This window comes from Oncorhynchus masou, chromosome 2 (genome assembly GCF_036934945.1).
Source record: "Oncorhynchus masou masou isolate Uvic2021 chromosome 2, UVic_Omas_1.1, whole genome shotgun sequence".
NCBI classification, from domain to species: Eukaryota; Metazoa; Chordata; class Actinopteri; order Salmoniformes; family Salmonidae; genus Oncorhynchus; species Oncorhynchus masou.
Window position 1 is genome coordinate 13,905,620 of NC_088213.1, and position 17,755 is coordinate 13,923,374.

A 17,755-nucleotide genomic window follows, 5' to 3' on the forward strand; every position below is an offset into this window, starting at 1 on the left:
AGAGACCAACCAGAGTCGTTAATAGCAGTTCCACTGGAGGAATACATAGAACACCTATTCATGTGAGATATTACAGGACCATAGTGTACCATCAAGCAGCTCTGGCTCCAAATGTTTTGTATGGTCAGACATCTTGTCAACAATTCACTGCTTGCTGCAAACAGCCAGGATGAGTCACTAGTATAGCTTCCTGAATCGTTAAAGCCACTTGAACATTTCTCATCTGACCATCTCTGGTTGAGTCAGTGGCATTCCACCCAGCTATCAGGGGACTGTTCATTTGCCGTCGTAGCACTGTGCTCGTAAATCATGAAATGGGGGTTGCAATGTATTGTGGGATAGTACTTCAGTGCTGTAAAGAGAAAGTACTTGGCACGAGTGTCTTTGGGGTTGTGGTGTGTTTCTGTGTAAAGGACATGGCTCCCTAAATACGGGGCAGCATCACCAGTTTGCAGGGTGCTAGAAATAAAGTGGATGAAGAGCAGCTTTTGTTTGAGCCTCTTAGACAAGCACCAAAATGATCTAAGACACTCACAACACTGATAGATCTGGGAGACAATGACACTTTACTCTGAAGGAGTAGTTTTCTGTAAGACAATGACACTCTTTCTCTCTGATAGATCTGGGAGACAATGACACTCTATATTCTGATAGATCTGGGAGACAATGACACTCTACTCTGATAGATCTGGGAGACAATGACTGTCTCTACTCTGATAGATCAACAATGACACTCTGCTCCCTGATCTGATAGATCTGGGAGACAATGACACTCTACTCTGATAGATCTGGGAGACAATGACACTCTACTCTGATAGATCTGGGAGACAATGACACTCTACTCTGATAGGTCTGGGAGACAATGACACTCTACTCTGATAGGTCTGGGAGACAATGACACTACTCTGAAAGGTCTGGGAGACAATGACACTCTACTCTGATAGATCTGGGAGACAATGACACTTCTACTCTGATAGTTCTGGAGACAATGATTACTCTGAAGGTCTGGCCAGACAATGCGGATCCACGTCTCCGCCTGAAAGTGTTCTGGGAACAATGACTGCGCCAGGTCTCTACTCTGATAGATCTGGAAGACAATGACAACTCTACTCTGATAGAGTGGGATGGGGAGACAATGACACTCTACTCTGATGGATCTGGGAGACAATGACACTCGTGGGTACTCTGATAGGTCTGGGAAGACAATGACTCTCTACTCTGATAGATCTGGGAGACAATGAGACTCTACTCTGAAAAGTCTGGGAGACAATGACACTCTACTCTGATAGATCTGGGAGACAATGACACTCTACTCTGATAGGTCTGGAGACAATGACACTGAGTGAGACTCTGATAGGTCTGGGAGGCAATAACAGTAGGCTAACACACACAGACCTCCAGTAGTCTGGGAGACAATGACACTCTACTCTGAAAGGTCTGGGAGACAATGACACTCTACTCTGATAGGTCTGGGAGACAATGACACTCTACTCTGATAGATCTGGGAGACAATGACACTCTGGAGGACTCTGATACCTATTCTGTGAGAGACAATGACATCTACTCTGATAGTCAGCATCTGTCAAGACAATGACAGCTCAGGATACTCTGTATAGGTCTGGGGACAATGACTCTCTACTCTGATAGATCTGGGAGACAATGACACTCTACTCTGTAAAAAGTCTGGGAGGCAATGACATTTTCTGATAGATCTGCTGGAGACAATGACACTGTCTCTGATAGGTCTGGGAGACAATGACTCTCTACTCTGATCAGAGTTTGCAAGTGCAATGACACTGGACTCTGAAAAGTCTGTTTGACAATGACACTAAAATGATCTACTCTGATAGATCTGGGAGACAATGACACTCTACTCTGATAGGTCTGGGAGACAATGACACTCTACTCTGATAGAGTCTGGGAGACAATGACACTCTACTCTGAAAAGTCTGGGAGACAATGACACTCTACTCTGATAGATCTGGAAGACAATGACACTCTACTCTGATAGATCTGGGAGACAATGACACTCTACTCTGATAGATCTGGGAGACAATGACACTCTACTCTGATAGATCTGGGAGACAATGACACTCTACTCTGATAGGTCTGGGAGACAATGACACTCTACTCTGATAGGTCTGGGAGACAATGACTCTCTACTCTGATAGTTCTGGGAGACAATGACACTCTACTCTGATAGGTCTGGGAGACAATGACACTCTACTCTGATAGGTCTGGGAGGCAATGACACTACTCTGATAGGTCTGGGAGACAATGACACTCTACTCTGATAGATCTGGGAGACAATCACACTCTACTCTGATAGGTCTGGGAGACAATGACACTCTACTCTGATAGGTCTGGGAGACAATGACACTCTACTCTGATAGGTCTGGAAGATAATGACTCTCTACTCTGATAGTTCTGGGAGACAATGACACTCTACTCTGATAGGTCTGGGAGACAATGACTCTCTACTCTGATAGATCTGGGAGACAATGACACTCTACTCTGAAAGTCTGGGAGGCAATGACACTCTACTCTGATAGGTCTGGGAGACAATGACACTCTACTCTGATAGGTCTGGGAGACAATGACACTCTACTCTGATAGGTCTGGGAGACAATGACACTCTACTCTGAAAGGTCTGGGAGACAATGACACTCTACTCTGATAGATCTGGAAGACAATGACACTCTACTCTGATAGGTCTGGGAGACAATGACACTCTACTCTGAAAGGTCTGGGAGGCAATGACACTCTACTCTGATAGGTCTGGGAGACAATGACACTCTACTCTGATAGGTCTGGGAGACAATGACACTCTACTCTGATAGATCTGGGAGACAATGACACTCTACTCTGAAAGGTCTGGGAGACAATGACACTCTACTCTGATAGGTCTGGGAGACAATGACACTCTACTCTGATAGGTCTGGGAGACAATGACACTCTACTCTGATAGGTCTGGGAGACAATGACACTCTACTCTGATAGGTCTGGGAGACAATGACACTCTACTCTGATAGGTCTGGGAGACAATGACTCTCTACTCTGATAGGTCTGGGAGACAATGACACTCTACTCTGAAAGGTCTGGGAGACAATGACACTCTACTCTGATAGTTCTGGAAGACAATGACTCTCTACTCTGATAGGTCTGTGAGACAATGACTCTCTACTCTGATAGATCTGGGAGACAATGACACTCTACTCTGATAGGTCTGGGAGACAATGACTCTCTAATCTGATAGATCTGGGAGACAATGACACTCTACTCTGAAAAGTCTGGGAGACAATGACACTCTACTCTGATAGGTCTGGGAGACAATGACACTCTACTCTGATAGGTCTGGGGACAATGACACTCTACTCTGATAGGTCTGGGAGACAATGACACTCTACTCTGATAGGTCTGGGAGACAATGACACTCTACTCTGATAGGTCTGGGAGACAATGACACTCTACTCTGAAAGGTCTGGGAGACAATGACAGTCTGGGAGGCAATGACACTCTCTGATAGGTCTGGGAGATAATGACACTCTACTCTGATAGGTCTGGGAGACAATGACACTCTACTCTGATAGGTCTGGGAGATAATGACACTCTACTCTGATAGGTCTGTGAGACAATGACTCTCTACTCTGATAGATCTGTGAGACAATGACTCTCTACTCTGATAGGTCTGGGAGATAATGACTCTCTACTCTGATAGGTCTGGGAGGCAATGACACTCTACTCTGATAGGTCTGGGAGGCAATGACACTCTACTCTGATAGGTCTGGGAGACAATGACACTCTACTCTGATAGGTCTGGGAGGCAATGACACTCTACTCTGATAGGTCTGGGAGATAATGACACTCTACTCTGATAGGTCTGTGAGACAATGACTCTCTACTCTGATAGATCTGTGAGACAATGACTCTCTACTCTGATAGGTCTGTGAGACAATGACGGCTCATAATGATGGTTGGAACGGCGCCAATGGAGGCATGTGTTTCATGTGTTTGATACCATTCCACTGATTCTGCTCCGTCATTACCACAAGCCTGTCCTCCCTGTTTAAGGTGCCACCAACCTCCTGGGCAGTGTGTGTGTGTGTGTGTGTGTGTGTGTGTGTGTGTGTGTGTAACCAATTCCCCTCTTTTTCTCTGTGTTTCAGACTGAACCGGAGCTGATTGAGGAGACCAACGTGGATCGTCTGATTGGCCCGCGGGGGGGTTATGTCTGCCCCAAAGGGGTCAAAGGTCACTCAGAGACCTCCACGTTGAGCTCCCAGCCGTCCATCGACGAGGTACGCCAGCAGATGCACCTGCTCTTGGAGGAGGCCTTCAGCCTGGCCTCAGGGGGACACTCCTCCACAGCCGCACGCCACCACCACTCCCATCACCCCCACCACGGTTACCACCACGGTTACCACCACGGCCACTACAGCCCCGGACCTCCACCCCTGCCCTACTCTGACGTGGTGACCAGTGCCCCGGGAACCATGAGCCGTGGCCGGGGAGAAGGGCTGCAGTGGGTGCCGGCGTACGGAGCAGACATGTATCAGTGCAGCCTCCCCAAACCTGTGAGTGGGTGGAAGGATACAACCTCTGGGAATGGTTATGTTAGGTCAAAATGTACTACTGTACTGGTTCTAGTTGACTAAACCTTAACAAGTAGACACTTTCTCCTATCAGAATACATCAACCCACAGTATATTATTCATGTGTGTGTTGACTTGTCTTATTCCAGGCATTTAGGTTCACCCAGCTTCCTGACATGGTTATGACCTCTCCTCCACCCCCTATTCCCCCTCGCACCGGCCCCCCTCCAGGGACCTCTCTAAGACGGTACGGCCAGGACACACACACACACACACACACACACACACACACACACACACACACACACACACACACACACACACACACACACACACACACACACACACACACACACACACACACACACACACACACACACACACACACACACAGCCCCATAGCACTATTCTCACCTTTCCTCAAATGAATCAAAGCTGCAACACCTCTCTCACCCCAAAATGAATCACTGAACTCCCCAACCTTCACATGGTAATATTCACCAGGGAAATGCAGTGTGGCCAGACTGATCTCAGTCGTGTATACTGCACATTTGAAAGCAGAATCAGTGCAGAGGAAGATGACATGAATAGCAATGAGAATCCAGTGTTACTGTGGGTCTTATATCGAGCACCACTGTCCTCTTGTGGTGAAGAATATGTGTTGCATGTGAATGTGATTTTGTGATGTGAGCATTATCTCTCTCTCTGACTCAGCTCCTCGCCTGACCTGGGGTCCACGGCCAGGATCTCAGAGTCTGGGACCAAAATGACGGACATGCAGACCCAGCACAATGACAGCAGCGTCCCCTATGTCTCTCTCTCTAGAGCAGCACTCCCCTCAGTCCCCCTCTCCAGAGCAGCACTCCCCTCAGTCCCCCTCTCCAGAGCAGCACTCCCCTCAGTCCCCCTCTCCAGAGCAGCACTCCCCTCAGTCCCCCTCTCCAGAGCAGCACTCCCCTCAGTCCCCCTCTCCAGAGCAGCACTCCCCTCAGTCCCCCTCTCCAGAGCAGCACTCCCCTCAGTCCCCCTCTCCAGAGCAGCACTCCCCTCAGTCCCCCTCTCCAGAGCAGCACTCCCCTCAGTCACAGCAGAACAGCCGGTGTTCACCTACTCAGGTCAGAACCTGTTTGTCTGTTGTTTTTTATTGTTTTATTATCCTAGCTGGGTCTAGGTTAGGAGTTAGGGCTTGGGTAAGGAGTTTGGGTAAGGAGTTTGGGTATGGAGTTTGGGTATGGAGTTTGGGTAAGGAGTTTGGGTAAGGAGTTTGGGTATGGAGTTTGGGTAAGGAGTTTGGGTAAGGAGTTTGGGTATGGAGTTTGGGTAAGGAGTTTGGGTAAGGAGTTTGTGTAAGGAGTTTGTGCTTGGGTAAGGAGTTTGGGTAAGGAGTTTGGGTAAGGAGTTTGGGTAAGGAATTTGGGTATGGAGTTTGGGTAAGGAGTTTGGGTAAGGAGTTTGGGTAAGGAGTTTGTGCTTGGGTAAGGAGTTTGGGTAAGGAGTTTGGGCTTGGGTAAGGGGTTTGGGTAAGGAGTTTGGGTATGGAGTTTGGGTAAGGAGTTTGGGTAAGGAGTTTGGGTATGGAGTTTGGGTAAGGAGTTTGGGTAAGGAGTTTGTGTAAGGAGTTTGTGCTTGGGTAAGGAGTTTGGGTAAGGAGTTTGGGTAAGGAGTTTGGGTAAGGAATTTGGGTATGGAGTTTGGGTAAGGAGTTTGGGTAAGGAGTTTGGGTAAGGAGTTTGTGCTTGGGTAAGGAGTTTGGGTAAGGAGTTTGGGCTTGGGTAAGGGGTTTGGGTAAGGAGTTTGGGCTTGGGTAAGGGGTTTGGGTAAGGAGTTTGGGTAAGGAGTTTGGGCTTGGGTAAGGGGTTTGGGTAAGGAGTTTGGGCTTGGGTAAGGAGTTTGGGTAAGGAGTTTGGTTAAGGAGTTTGGGTAAGGAGTTTGGGCTTGGGTAAGGAGTTTGGGTAAGGAGTTTGGGTATGGAGTTTGGGTAAGGAGTTTGGGTAAGGAGTTTGGGTATGGAGTTTGGGTAAGGAGTTTGGGTAAGGAGTTTGTGTAAGGAGTTTGTGCTTGGGTAAGGAGTTTGGGTAAGGAGTTTGGGTAAGGAGTTTGGGTAAGGAATTTGGGTATGGAGTTTGGGTAAGGAGTTTGGGTAAGGAGTTTGGGTAAGGAGTTTGTGCTTGGGTAAGGAGTTTGGGTAAGGAGTTTGGGCTTGGGTAAGGGGTTTGGGTAAGGAGTTTGGGCTTGGGTAAGGGGTTTGGGTAAGGAGTTTGGGTAAGGAGTTTGGGCTTGGGTAAGGGGTTTGGGTAAGGAGTTTGGGCTTGGGTAAGGAGTTTGGGTAAGGAGTTTGGTTAAGGAGTTTGGGTAAGGAGTTTGGGCTTGGGTAAGGAGTTTGGGTAAGGAGTTTGGTTAAGGAGTTTGGGTAAGGAGTTTGGGTAAGGAGTTTGGGCTTGGGTAAAGGTTTGGGTAAGGAGTTTGGGTAAGGAGTTTGGGTAAGGAGTTTGGGCTTGGGTAAGGAGTTTGGGTAAGGAGTTTGGGTAAGGAGTTTGGGTAAGGAGTTTGGGTAAGGAGTTTGGGTAAGGGGTTTGGGTAAGGAGTTTGGGCTTGGGTAAGGAGTTTGGGTAAGGAGTTTGGGTAAGGAGTTTGGGTAAGGAGTTTGGGCTTGGGTAAGGAGTTTGGGTAAGGAGTTTGGGCTTGGGTAAGGAGTTTGGGTAAGGAGTTTGGGTAAGGAGTTTGGGTAAGGAGTTTGGGTAAGGAGTTTGGGCTTGGGTAAGGAGTTTGGGTAAGGAGTTTGGGTAAGGAGTTTGGGTAAGGAGTTTGGGCTTGGGTAAGGAGTTTGGGTAAGGAGTTTGGGTAAGGAGTTTGGGTAAGGAATTTGGGTATGGAGTTTGGGTAAGGAGTTTGGGTAAGGAGTTTGGGTAAGGAGTTTGTGCTTGGGTAAGGAGTTTGGGTAAGGAGTTTGGGCTTGGGTAAGGGGTTTGGGTAAGGAGTTTGGGTATGGAGTTTGGGTAAGGAGTTTGGGTAAGGAGTTTGGGTATGGAGTTTGGGTAAGGAGTTTGGGTAAGGAGTTTGTGTAAGGTGTTTGTGATTGGGTAAGGAGTTTGGGTAAGGAGTTTGGGTAAGGAGTTTGGGTAAGGAATTTGGGTATGGAGTTTGGGTAAGGAGTTTGGGTAAGGAGTTTGGGTAAGGAGTTTGTGCTTGGGTAAGGAGTTTGGGTAAGGAGTTTGGGCTTGGGTAAGGGTTTGGGTAAGGAGTTTGGGCTTGGGTAAGGGGTTTGGGTAAGGAGTTTGGGTAAGGAGTTTGGGCTTGGGTAAGGGGTTTGGGTAAGGAGTTTGGGCTTGGGTAAGGAGTTTGGGTAAGGAGTTTGGTTAAGGAGTTTGGGTAAGGAGTTTGGGCTTGGGTAAGGAGTTTGGGTAAGGAGTTTGGGTATGGAGTTTGGGTAAGGAGTTTGGGTAAGGAGTTTGGGTATGGAGTTTGGGTAAGGAGTTTGGGTAAGGAGTTTGTGTAAGGAGTTTGTGCTTGGGTAAGGAGTTTGGGTAAGGAGTTTGGGTAAGGAGTTTGGGTAAGGAATTTGGGTATGGAGTTTGGGTAAGGAGTTTGGGTAAGGAGTTTGGGTAAGGAGTTTGTGCTTGGGTAAGGAGTTTGGGTAAGGAGTTTGGGCTTGGGTAAGGGGTTTGGGTAAGGAGTTTGGGCTTGGGTAAGGGGTTTGGGTAAGGAGTTTGGGTAAGGAGTTTGGGCTTGGGTAAGGGGTTTGGGTAAGGAGTTTGGGCTTGGGTAAGGAGTTTGGGTAAGGAGTTTGGTTAAGGAGTTTGGGTAAGGAGTTTGGGCTTGGGTAAGGAGTTTGGGTAAGGAGTTTGGTTAAGGAGTTTGGGTAAGGAGTTTGGGTAAGGAGTTTGGGCTTGGGTAAGGAGTTTGGGTAAGGAGTTTGGGTAAGGAGTTTGGGTAAGGAGTTTGGGCTTGGGTAAGGAGTTTGGGTAAGGAGTTTGGGTAAGGGGTTTGGGTAAGGAGTTTGGGTAAGGAGTTTGGGTAAGGGGTTTGGGTAAGGAGTTTGGGCTTGGGTAAGGAGTTTGGGTAAGGAGTTTGGGTAAGGAGTTTGGGTAAGGAGTTTGGGCTTGGGTAAGGAGTTTGGGTAAGGAGTTTGGGCTTGGGTAAGGAGTTTGGGTAAGGAGTTTGGGTAAGGAGTTTGGGTAAGGAGTTTGGGTAAGGAGTTTGGGCTTGGGTAAGGAGTTTGGGTAAGGAGTTTGGGTAAGGAGTTTGGGTAAGGAGTTTGGGCTTGGGTAAGGAGTTTGGGTAAGGAGTTTGGTTAAGGAGTTTGGGTAAGGAGTTTGGGTAAGGGGTTTGGGTAAGGAGTTTGGGTAAGGAGTTTGGGTAAGGAGTTTGGGCTTGGGTAAGGGGTTTGGGTAAGGAGTTTGGGTAAGGAGTTTGGGTAAGGAGTTTGGGCTTGGGTAAGGAGTTTGGGTAAGGAGTTTGGGTAAGGAGTTTGGGTAAGGAGTTTGGGTTAGGAGTTTGGGTAAGGAGTTTGGGTAAGGAGTTTGGGTAAGGAGTTTGGGTAAGGAGTTTGGGTAAGGAGTTTGGGCTTGGGTAAGGAGTTTGGGTAAGGAGTTTGGGTAAGGAGTTTGGGTAAGTAGTTTGTGCTTGGGTAAGGAGTTTGGGTAAGGAGTTTGGGCTTGGGTAAGGGGTTTGGGTAAGGAGTTTGGGTAAGGAGTTTGGGCTTGGGTAAGGAGTTTGGGTAAGGAGTTTGGTTAAGGAGTTTGGGTAAGGAGTTTGGGTAAGGGGTTTGGGTAAGGAGTTTGGGTAAGGAGTTTGGGTAAGGAGTTTGGGTAAGGAGTTTGGGTAAGGAGTTTGGGCTTGGGTAAGGAGTTTGGGTAAGGAGTTTGGGTAAGGAGTTTGGGTTAGGAGTTTGGGTAAGGAGTTTGGGTAAGGAGTTTGGGTAAGGAGTTTGGGTAAGGAGTTTGGGTAAGGAGTTTGGGCTTGGGTAAGGGGTTTGGGTAAGGAGTTTGGGTAAGGAGTTTGGGTAAGGAGTTTGGGTAAGGAGTTTGGGTAAGTAGTTTGTGCTTGGGTAAGGAGTTTGGGTAAGGAGTTTGGGTAAGGAGTTTGGGCTTGGGTAAGGGGTTTGGGTAAGGAGTTTGGGTAAGGAGTTTGGGCTTGGGTAAGGAGTTTGGGTAAGGAGTTTGGTTAAGGAGTTTGGGTAAGGAGTTTGGGTAAGGGGTTTGGGTAAGGAGTTTGGGTAAGGAGTTTGGGCTTGGGTAAGGAGTTTGGGTAAGGAGTTTGGGTAAGGAGTTTGGGTAAGGAGTTTGGGTAAGGAGTTTGGGCTTGGGTAAGGAGTTTGGGTAAGGAGTTTGGGTAAGGAGTTTGGGTAAGGAGTTTGGGCTTGGGTAAGGAGTTTGGGTAAGGAGTTTGGTTAAGGAGTTTGGGTAAGGAGTTTGGGTAAGGGGTTTGGGTAAGGAGTTTGGGTAAGGAGTTTGGGTAAGGAGTTTGGGCTTGGGTAAGGGGTTTGGGTAAGGAGTTTGGGTAAGGAGTTTGGGTAAGGAGTTTGGGCTTGGGTAAGGAGTTTGGGTAAGGAGTTTGGGTAGGAGTTTGGGTAAGGAGTTTGGGTAAGGAGTTTGGGTTAGGAGTTTGGGTAAGGAGTTTGGGTAAGGAGTTTGGGTAAGGAGTTTGGGTAAGGAGTTTGGGTAAGGAGTTTGGGTAAGGAGTTTGGGCTTGGGTAAGGAGTTTGGGTAAGGAGTTTGGGTAAGGAGTTTGGGTAAGGAGTTTGGGTAAGGAGTTTGGGCTTGGGTAAGGGGTTTGGGTAAGGAGTTTGGGTAAGGAGTTTGGGTAAGGAGTTTGGGTAAGGAGTTTGGGTAAGGAGTTTGGGTAAGGAGTTTGGGTAAGGAGTTTGGGTTAGGAGTTTGGGTTAGGAGTTAGAATTAGGGTTAGGATTAGGATTTAGAATTAGATTTAGGATTAGGATTTAGGTTTAGGTTAACTTTGTTGTTTGTCACATTTGTAGAACAACTTGATTGTTCTTCTAGTAATGGCAGTTGTCATTGTAGTATTTCCGCTGTATAACGACCTCCTAACCCCCACAGGAAACCCCATCACAGCGGTGTACGCCATCCCAGCCTCGCGGTCGGGTTACTCTGAGTACTTTGCCTCCACGCCCCCGTCCTCCTACCACAGCCCATCCTGGATGTCCTACCCCCCCGAGCCTGAGGACGTGCCCCCCCAGTGGGCTGACTCTGTAAGAACCCCCCCTACTCCCCACACTCACCGCGTAGGTAGAAGTAGGTCAAAGATAAATAAACAACGCAGAGACAGAGGATGAGAGGTGAAAAAGACGAGAAGTCAATAGAGTAATAATGATGAAGGGAAATGGTGTTTCTTCTGTAATAGGGAAGTATTGCTCAATGGTTCAGAGACATGGGAGGAATATGTCTTCTGAAATAGGATACTTGTTATTTGGCCATTGGCTAGTTTTATTGCAAGGAATTCTAATTGGTCAACCACAGGCTAGGGCTGGGTTATAACCCTACATGCTGTCGCTTTGTTCTGGGGAGAGAACCACTGGAGAGAATCACTGAGTACAGGGGAGAATGACCATCTACCTCTCAGCATAACATCTATGATTTGGCCTCTTTGAATAAACCTATTTTCCTCCCCCTGATTTGCTTTGGGGTTTGTGTTATTGAAGAGTAACAAAAATTGCTAACAACACTGACCCTGGAACAGATACGTTACCTTATGGTAGTTAGGATGGGGGTGGAATATTCTGATCCTAAATCTGTGCTTAATGGTATGTTCTTCCTCGAGCCACAACCACACCACACATAAGGGAAAGCCCAATCCTGCCCCAGGTCTTAGAGTTGTTATGTAAATTAATGGAAAGTTACAGAGCTCAGTGTGTTTTCCTGGATGTGTGTAAGACACCAAAATGTGACTCATCAGTGAATATGAAGACATTTTCATGACAGCCTCTGCAGAGAGCCTTATCAGGGATTGACAGTGGGCTCATTCCTCATCTACCACTAAGCAAAATGTGGTTCCTAATTTTCTATTGTACAATACTCTCTGTCTCTCTCTGTTAAACATGAAACAGGTTCCATTTCCCCCTCTGTCAGATCTGTTATTGACCATGTGACCTCCCCTCTCCTCACTGGCCTTTCCCCCTCTGTCAGATCTGTTATTGACCATGTGACCTCCCCTCTCCTCACTGGCCTTTCCCCCTCTGTCAGATCTGTTATTGACCATGTGACCTCCCCTCTCCTCACTGGCCTTTCCCCCTCTGTCAGATCTGTTATTGACCATGTGACCTCCCCTCTCCTCACTGGCCTTTCCCCCTCTGTCAGATCTGTTATTGACCATGTGACCTCCCCTCTCCTCACTGGCCTTTCCCCCTCTGTCAGATCTGTTATTGACCATGTGACCTCCCCTCTCCTCACTGGCCTTTCCCCCTCTGTCAGATCTGTTATTGACCATGTGACCTCCCCTCTCCTCACTGGCCTTTCCCCCTCTGTCAGATCTGTTATTGACCATGTGACCTCCCCTCTCCTCACTGGCCTTTCCCCCTCTGTCAGATCTGTTATTGACCATGTGACCTCCCCTCTCCTCACTGGCCTTTCCCCCTCTGTCAGATGTGTTATTGACCATGTGACCTCCCCTCTCCTCACTGGCCTTTCCCCCTCTGTCAGATCTGTTATTGACCATGTGACCTCCCCTCTCCTCACTGGCCTTTCCCCCTCTGTCAGATGTGTTATTGACCATGTGACCTCCCCTCTCCTCACTGGCCTTTCCCCCTCTGTCAGATCTGTTATTGACCATGTGACCTCCCCTCTCCTCACTGGCCTTTCCCCCTCTGTCAGATCTGTTATTGACCATGTGACCTCCCTCTCCTCACTGGCCTTTCCCCCTCTGTCAGATCTGTTATTGACCATGTGACCTCCCCTCTCCTCACTGGCCTTTCCCCCTCTGTCAGATGTGTTATTGACCATGTGACCTCCCCTCTCCTCACTGGCCTTTCCTCTTCTGTATGGAATGTTCTTTGTATCCCTGTCTGTCTGCCTGTTTCAACCAGATGCCTTCACGCAGTGTCTTTTTGCAGAACCAGTGTCATTTAGAAACCATTTGCTGAACTGAATGTATGGCTGGCGTTGAGTGGACACAGCAAAATACCGGGGTAGTTGAGCACATTTCCTAAATGAACACCTCTTTTCTTTTTTCTTTTGGGTATTTCAATGATTAGTTTTGTGTAGAGTCAGACACATCTCATGTCCACATTCTAAACTAAACCATAAGTGGAGTTCAAATGCTTGGTTTGAATCGAAAGTCCATTTTTAAAAGTCACAGATATTTTAATCGCCGTTTTAATTTTTACTTCTTCATTTATTTTATCGTGTGAGTTTCGTCCAAGTGTGCTTGTGTATATTTTCCCTTGTTTTCAGCCATTTGAATATATGTGTAATACATGTGGAAGAGAGACGATGTTCACCCAGCAAACTGATCCAATAAGGATAATATGTTTTTAAATTTGAAAAATAAAAATAAAAACAAAGCATCAGCTGTATTTCCTATCATTTAGGTGGGTATCAAACCCTGTGTGGTTGTTTTGGTGACGCCTGGCCTACCCTCTCTTCCAGGTGGCTCTCCCAGGGTACGTGGAGGCCTTCCCTCATCCCCGCTACCCTCAAGGCAGCTCCCCCAGACTCCCCCTACACTACGGTCAGGCCATGGAGCCACCCCCCACCCCGACCAGCGCCGCGTCCCAGCAGAGCCTGCCCGATGCGGGGAAGCCCAGAGACAGAGTCCCCCTCAGCAGTCTCTCCACATCCGCCCTGGTCCAGGCCATCCGCCAGGAGGTGGCAAAGCTGGCCAAGAAGCAGACAGACATGTTTGAGTTCCAGGTGTAATCCCTCCCTCTAGTGGCCGGGAGGTGGAATTGCAGCACTCTCTTTTCTGAACATGCTGTAACACTAGAGACAAAACAAACTCTCAAACTCAACTTTTTTGACATTTGTATATTAAGACAGATAAAAGCCTCTTTCTTTCTATTTCTCTCTCTCCCCCACCTCTCTCAAAGTGGGAAAGTCCCACGTTTCTCCGATGTGTTTTATCACCATGCTGTTATTTTGGAGTTACTGAAGACTGAAAGTGTTCTATCTCAAACTGTCCGTCATCTCTTCTTAACGATGTCTCTATAGTTACATTACCTGTTCCTTTACATTGTACATATGTCATCCCCACATCTAAAGACCTGTAATAATGAAAGATGAGTGTTTCACTAACCAGGACAGTAACCTTAGCAACCCACAGAGGAGTATGTCATGACATCAATAGAACAATTGATGAGGCAGAGAGAGTCGTCACATGTTCATGCACAAAGGTCCAACCACTTCAGAACATCAGAATGAAGTGATAACGAGCCAAGGGTTTTAGGAGGATATATTGGCACGGTTGTTGTTAGGCCTGAGATGAAGTCGAGGGCAGGCAGACCGTGGCACTAAATCCTCCAAACACCGGTTTCGAGGGCATCACTTTTATACAATGTGTTACCAACATATTCAAATAATGATTGACATATGGCCATTAGTATTATTTTACATCCTTCTACAAGATATAGTCCCGACACAAATCTAGCCGGCTTGTCGTCCGTTCTATCAGTTTGGTTGCTACAGTAGAGAAGCGACACAGAGTCGTTCAGTCTTTTTGTTCTGTATTTATGCGTGCGACCCAGTCATTTGTTCTAAATGTTCCGTTTCCATGCCGGCTGGCAACGTTCTTATCCCTTTCTTTCTCGTTAGCCAACTAAGGCTAACTGACAACTAGAATAACAACAAAGTAGCTGCATTTGTTTTAGCTGTTTTCTAGAGATATTTATTTGGATAAATCCATAACAATGAGCTAATGAGGCTTGATTTGTCCTGGCATAGATAATGTGCTCACTTGTCAGGACACTGTTGTTCAGAGAGGCTAACCAACAACACAGCTACACAGTCACTTCAAACTGAAGCTGGAAAGACTGCAAACGAGCTGCACTTCGTTTCATTTGACCTTTTTTCAATTTACATTTCTTTGTATATATCCATAAAAACGATACCAGATGATTCATGATTTTGACTTGTTGAGAAACGCTGCCTGTCTGTCTTGTCCCGACTCCCGACATGTTCATTACTATGGGACAGCTGGAGGTTGAATTTGAATATTGAAACAATGTTGCAAATGTCGGAGAGACAGAGAGCAAGATTAATACAACACTCTGCTGTTGAAAACTAAATGTTAGTCTAAAGGAAATGTGAGACAATGTCTAGATGCTTTTTATAGTGGAGATTAAGTTTATAAATAGCATAGCTGGGTTGATGAGGCAGTGGTTTGCGCAGTCAGATGGAACAGAGTAAATAGACATTTTAACATCATAGATTTAGCCGGTGGTAACTTGTGGAATAGACACTGGCTGGAATGCGGTTTTAACCAATCAGCATTCAGGATTAGACCCACCTGTTGTATAATGTGTATATATAAGCATGTAAAGGGATGCCATGTATCTTAGCTCTTTTTATAGAACAAGTCCATTTCAACTAAAAGAGAGACTTCTGTTTTGTTGTCATCTGCAATGGCCCTGAATATTACATCTTCTGACTGAGGTGATTTACCTTGTTATGTTCTTCAATGACAATTGAGAACTGAGTCAGATTCTCTTTTCCTGTGTTCAGCCATGTCTTCTACGTATCATTTCAAGCAGTTTGAAAACAACATGACCACAAATTACATTGGACCACAAATTAGGCACAATTGAAGTCAGTAGATTTAAAGAAGGGTGTTGATTTTCTCCTATGAAAAGGAGGTGCTGGTATTGTATATGAATGGATATGAACAGTGAGTTGAGATCTGACACCATGTTTGGAAGACACACCTGTCAGAACACATGTGCCTCATAAACTGTGATTATTGTGTCGACAAACACTTGAATCTGAAGGATGCCAACAACAATTTAGCTTGTTTCTTCACGATGCCTCCAAACTGCCTTTCACAACGTGAACATGATCAGAAATCCAGTACTGTAGCCCTTTTCTTGGACACTGTAAAGTTGGACTGGGTTTAACACAACTGTAAATGTACTGTGTTTCTTAACAGAAAGGAGAGAGGACACTTTAAATGCTGACACAGTGCTCAGTTAGATTTCTCTTTTCTTTAGAAATCAGAAAGAAATCATAAATTGGCCACAGAATCCACTCAGCAAATGTTAGAGAAAGTATGTATTGCACTGTAAGGATTCTATATAACAGAGTGTCATATCTGTGTTCTACACAATACATTTCTACATTCTGTAATGTTTTTTCTTCTAATAATGATCAAATAAGACAAAAAGCAGACTGACTCTTTGACATTTTAGGACTGGAGATGTGCATCTCTGGTTTAATGCACAAAATCCCCAGGATTGAAGACCAAGGTCCTCTAGTAGGTATAATGATACTATACAGTTCATATGGACAGTGGTGGACTGGGACACTGACTACATAGAGATTAGTTTGACCTTTGAAGACCAAGGTCCTCTAGTAGGTATAATGATACTATACAGTTCATATGGACAGTGGTGGACTGGGACACTGTTAACTACATAGAGATTAGTTTGACCTTTGAAGACCAAGGTCCTCTAGTAGGTATAATGATACTATACAGTTCATATGGACAGTGGTGGACTGGGACACTGTTAACTACATAGAGATTAGTTTGACCTTTGAAGACCAAGGTCCTCTAGTAGGTATAATGATACTATACAGTTCATATGGACAGTGGTGGACTGGGACACTGTTAACTACATAGAGATGAGTTTGACCTTTGAAGACCAAGGTCCTCCAGTAGGTATAATGATACTATACAGTTCATATGGACAGTGGTGGACTGGGACACTGTTAACTACATAGAGATGAGTTTGACCTTTGAAGACCAAGGTCCTCTAGTAGGTATAATGATACTATACAGTTCATATGGACAGTGGTGGACTGGGACACTGTTAACTACATAGAGATGAGTTTGACCTTTGAAGACCAAGGTCCTCTAGTAGGTATAATGATACTATACAGTTCATATGGACAGTGGTGGACTGGGACACTGTTAACTACATAGAGATGAGTTTGACCTTTGAAGACCAAGGTCCTCTAGTAGGTATAATGATACTATACAGTTCATATGGACAGTGGTGGACTGGGACACTGTTAACTACATAGAGATGAGTTTGACCTTTGAAGACCAAGGTCCTCCAGTAGGTATAATGATACTATACAGTTCATATGGACAGTGGTGGACTGGGACACTGTTAACTACATAGAGATGAGTTTGACCTTTGAAGACCAAGGTCCTCCAGTAGGTATAATGATACTATACAGTTCATAGGGACAGTGGTGGACTGGGACACTGTTAACTACATAGAGATTAGTTTGACCTTTGAAGACCAAGGTCCTCTAGTAGGTATAATGATACTATACAGTTCATATGGACAGTGGTGGACTGGGACACTGTTAACTACATAGAGATTAGTTTGACCTTTGAAGACCAAGGTCCTCTAGTAGGTATAATGATACTATACAGTTCATATGGACAGTGGTGGACTGGGACACTGTTAACTACATAGAGATTAGTTTGACCTTTGAAGACCAAGGTCCTCTAGTAGGTATAATGATACTATACAGTTCATATGGACAGTGGTGGACTGGGACACTGTTAACTACATAGAGATTAGTTTGACCTTTGAAGACCAAGGTCCTCTAGTAGGTATAATGATACTATACAGTTCATATGGACAGTGGTGGACTGGGACACTGTTAACTACATAGAGATTAGTTTGACCTTTGAAGACCAAGGTCCTCTAGTAGGTATAATGATACTATACAGTTCATATGGACAGTGGTGGACTGGGACACTGTTAACTACATAGAGATGAGTTTGACCTTTGAAGACCAAGGTCCTCTAGTAGGTATAATGATACTATACAGTTCATATGGACAGGGGTGGACTGGGACACTGTTAACTACATAGAGATTAGTTTGACCTTTGAAGACCAAGGTCCTCTAGTAGGTATAATGATACTATACAGTTCATATGGACAGGGGTGGACTGGGACACTGTTAACTACATAGAGATGAGTTTGACCTTTGAAGACCAAGGTCCTCTAGTAGGTATAATGATACTATACAGTTCATAGGGAC

At 45.9% G+C, this 17,755-nt stretch overlaps 1 protein-coding gene across 1 annotated transcript in view; it reads left to right on the forward strand.

Annotated features, from left to right (window-relative positions):
- Positions 1 to 15,909, forward strand: part of LOC135555529 (UPF0606 protein KIAA1549L-like) — a 33,315-nt gene extending 17,406 nt beyond the window's left edge. The window contains exons 5-9 of the mRNA XM_064988050.1: positions 4,167 to 4,574; positions 4,742 to 4,839; positions 5,307 to 5,707; positions 10,649 to 10,800; positions 13,193 to 15,909. Coding sequence (XP_064844122.1) covers positions 4,167 to 4,574; positions 4,742 to 4,839; positions 5,307 to 5,707; positions 10,649 to 10,800; positions 13,193 to 13,462 — 1,329 coding nt within the window. The 3' untranslated portion in view covers positions 13,463 to 15,909. The remainder of the gene's footprint in view (positions 1 to 4,166; positions 4,575 to 4,741; positions 4,840 to 5,306; positions 5,708 to 10,648; positions 10,801 to 13,192) is intronic.
- The last annotated feature ends 1,846 nt before the right edge of the window (positions 15,910 to 17,755 follow it).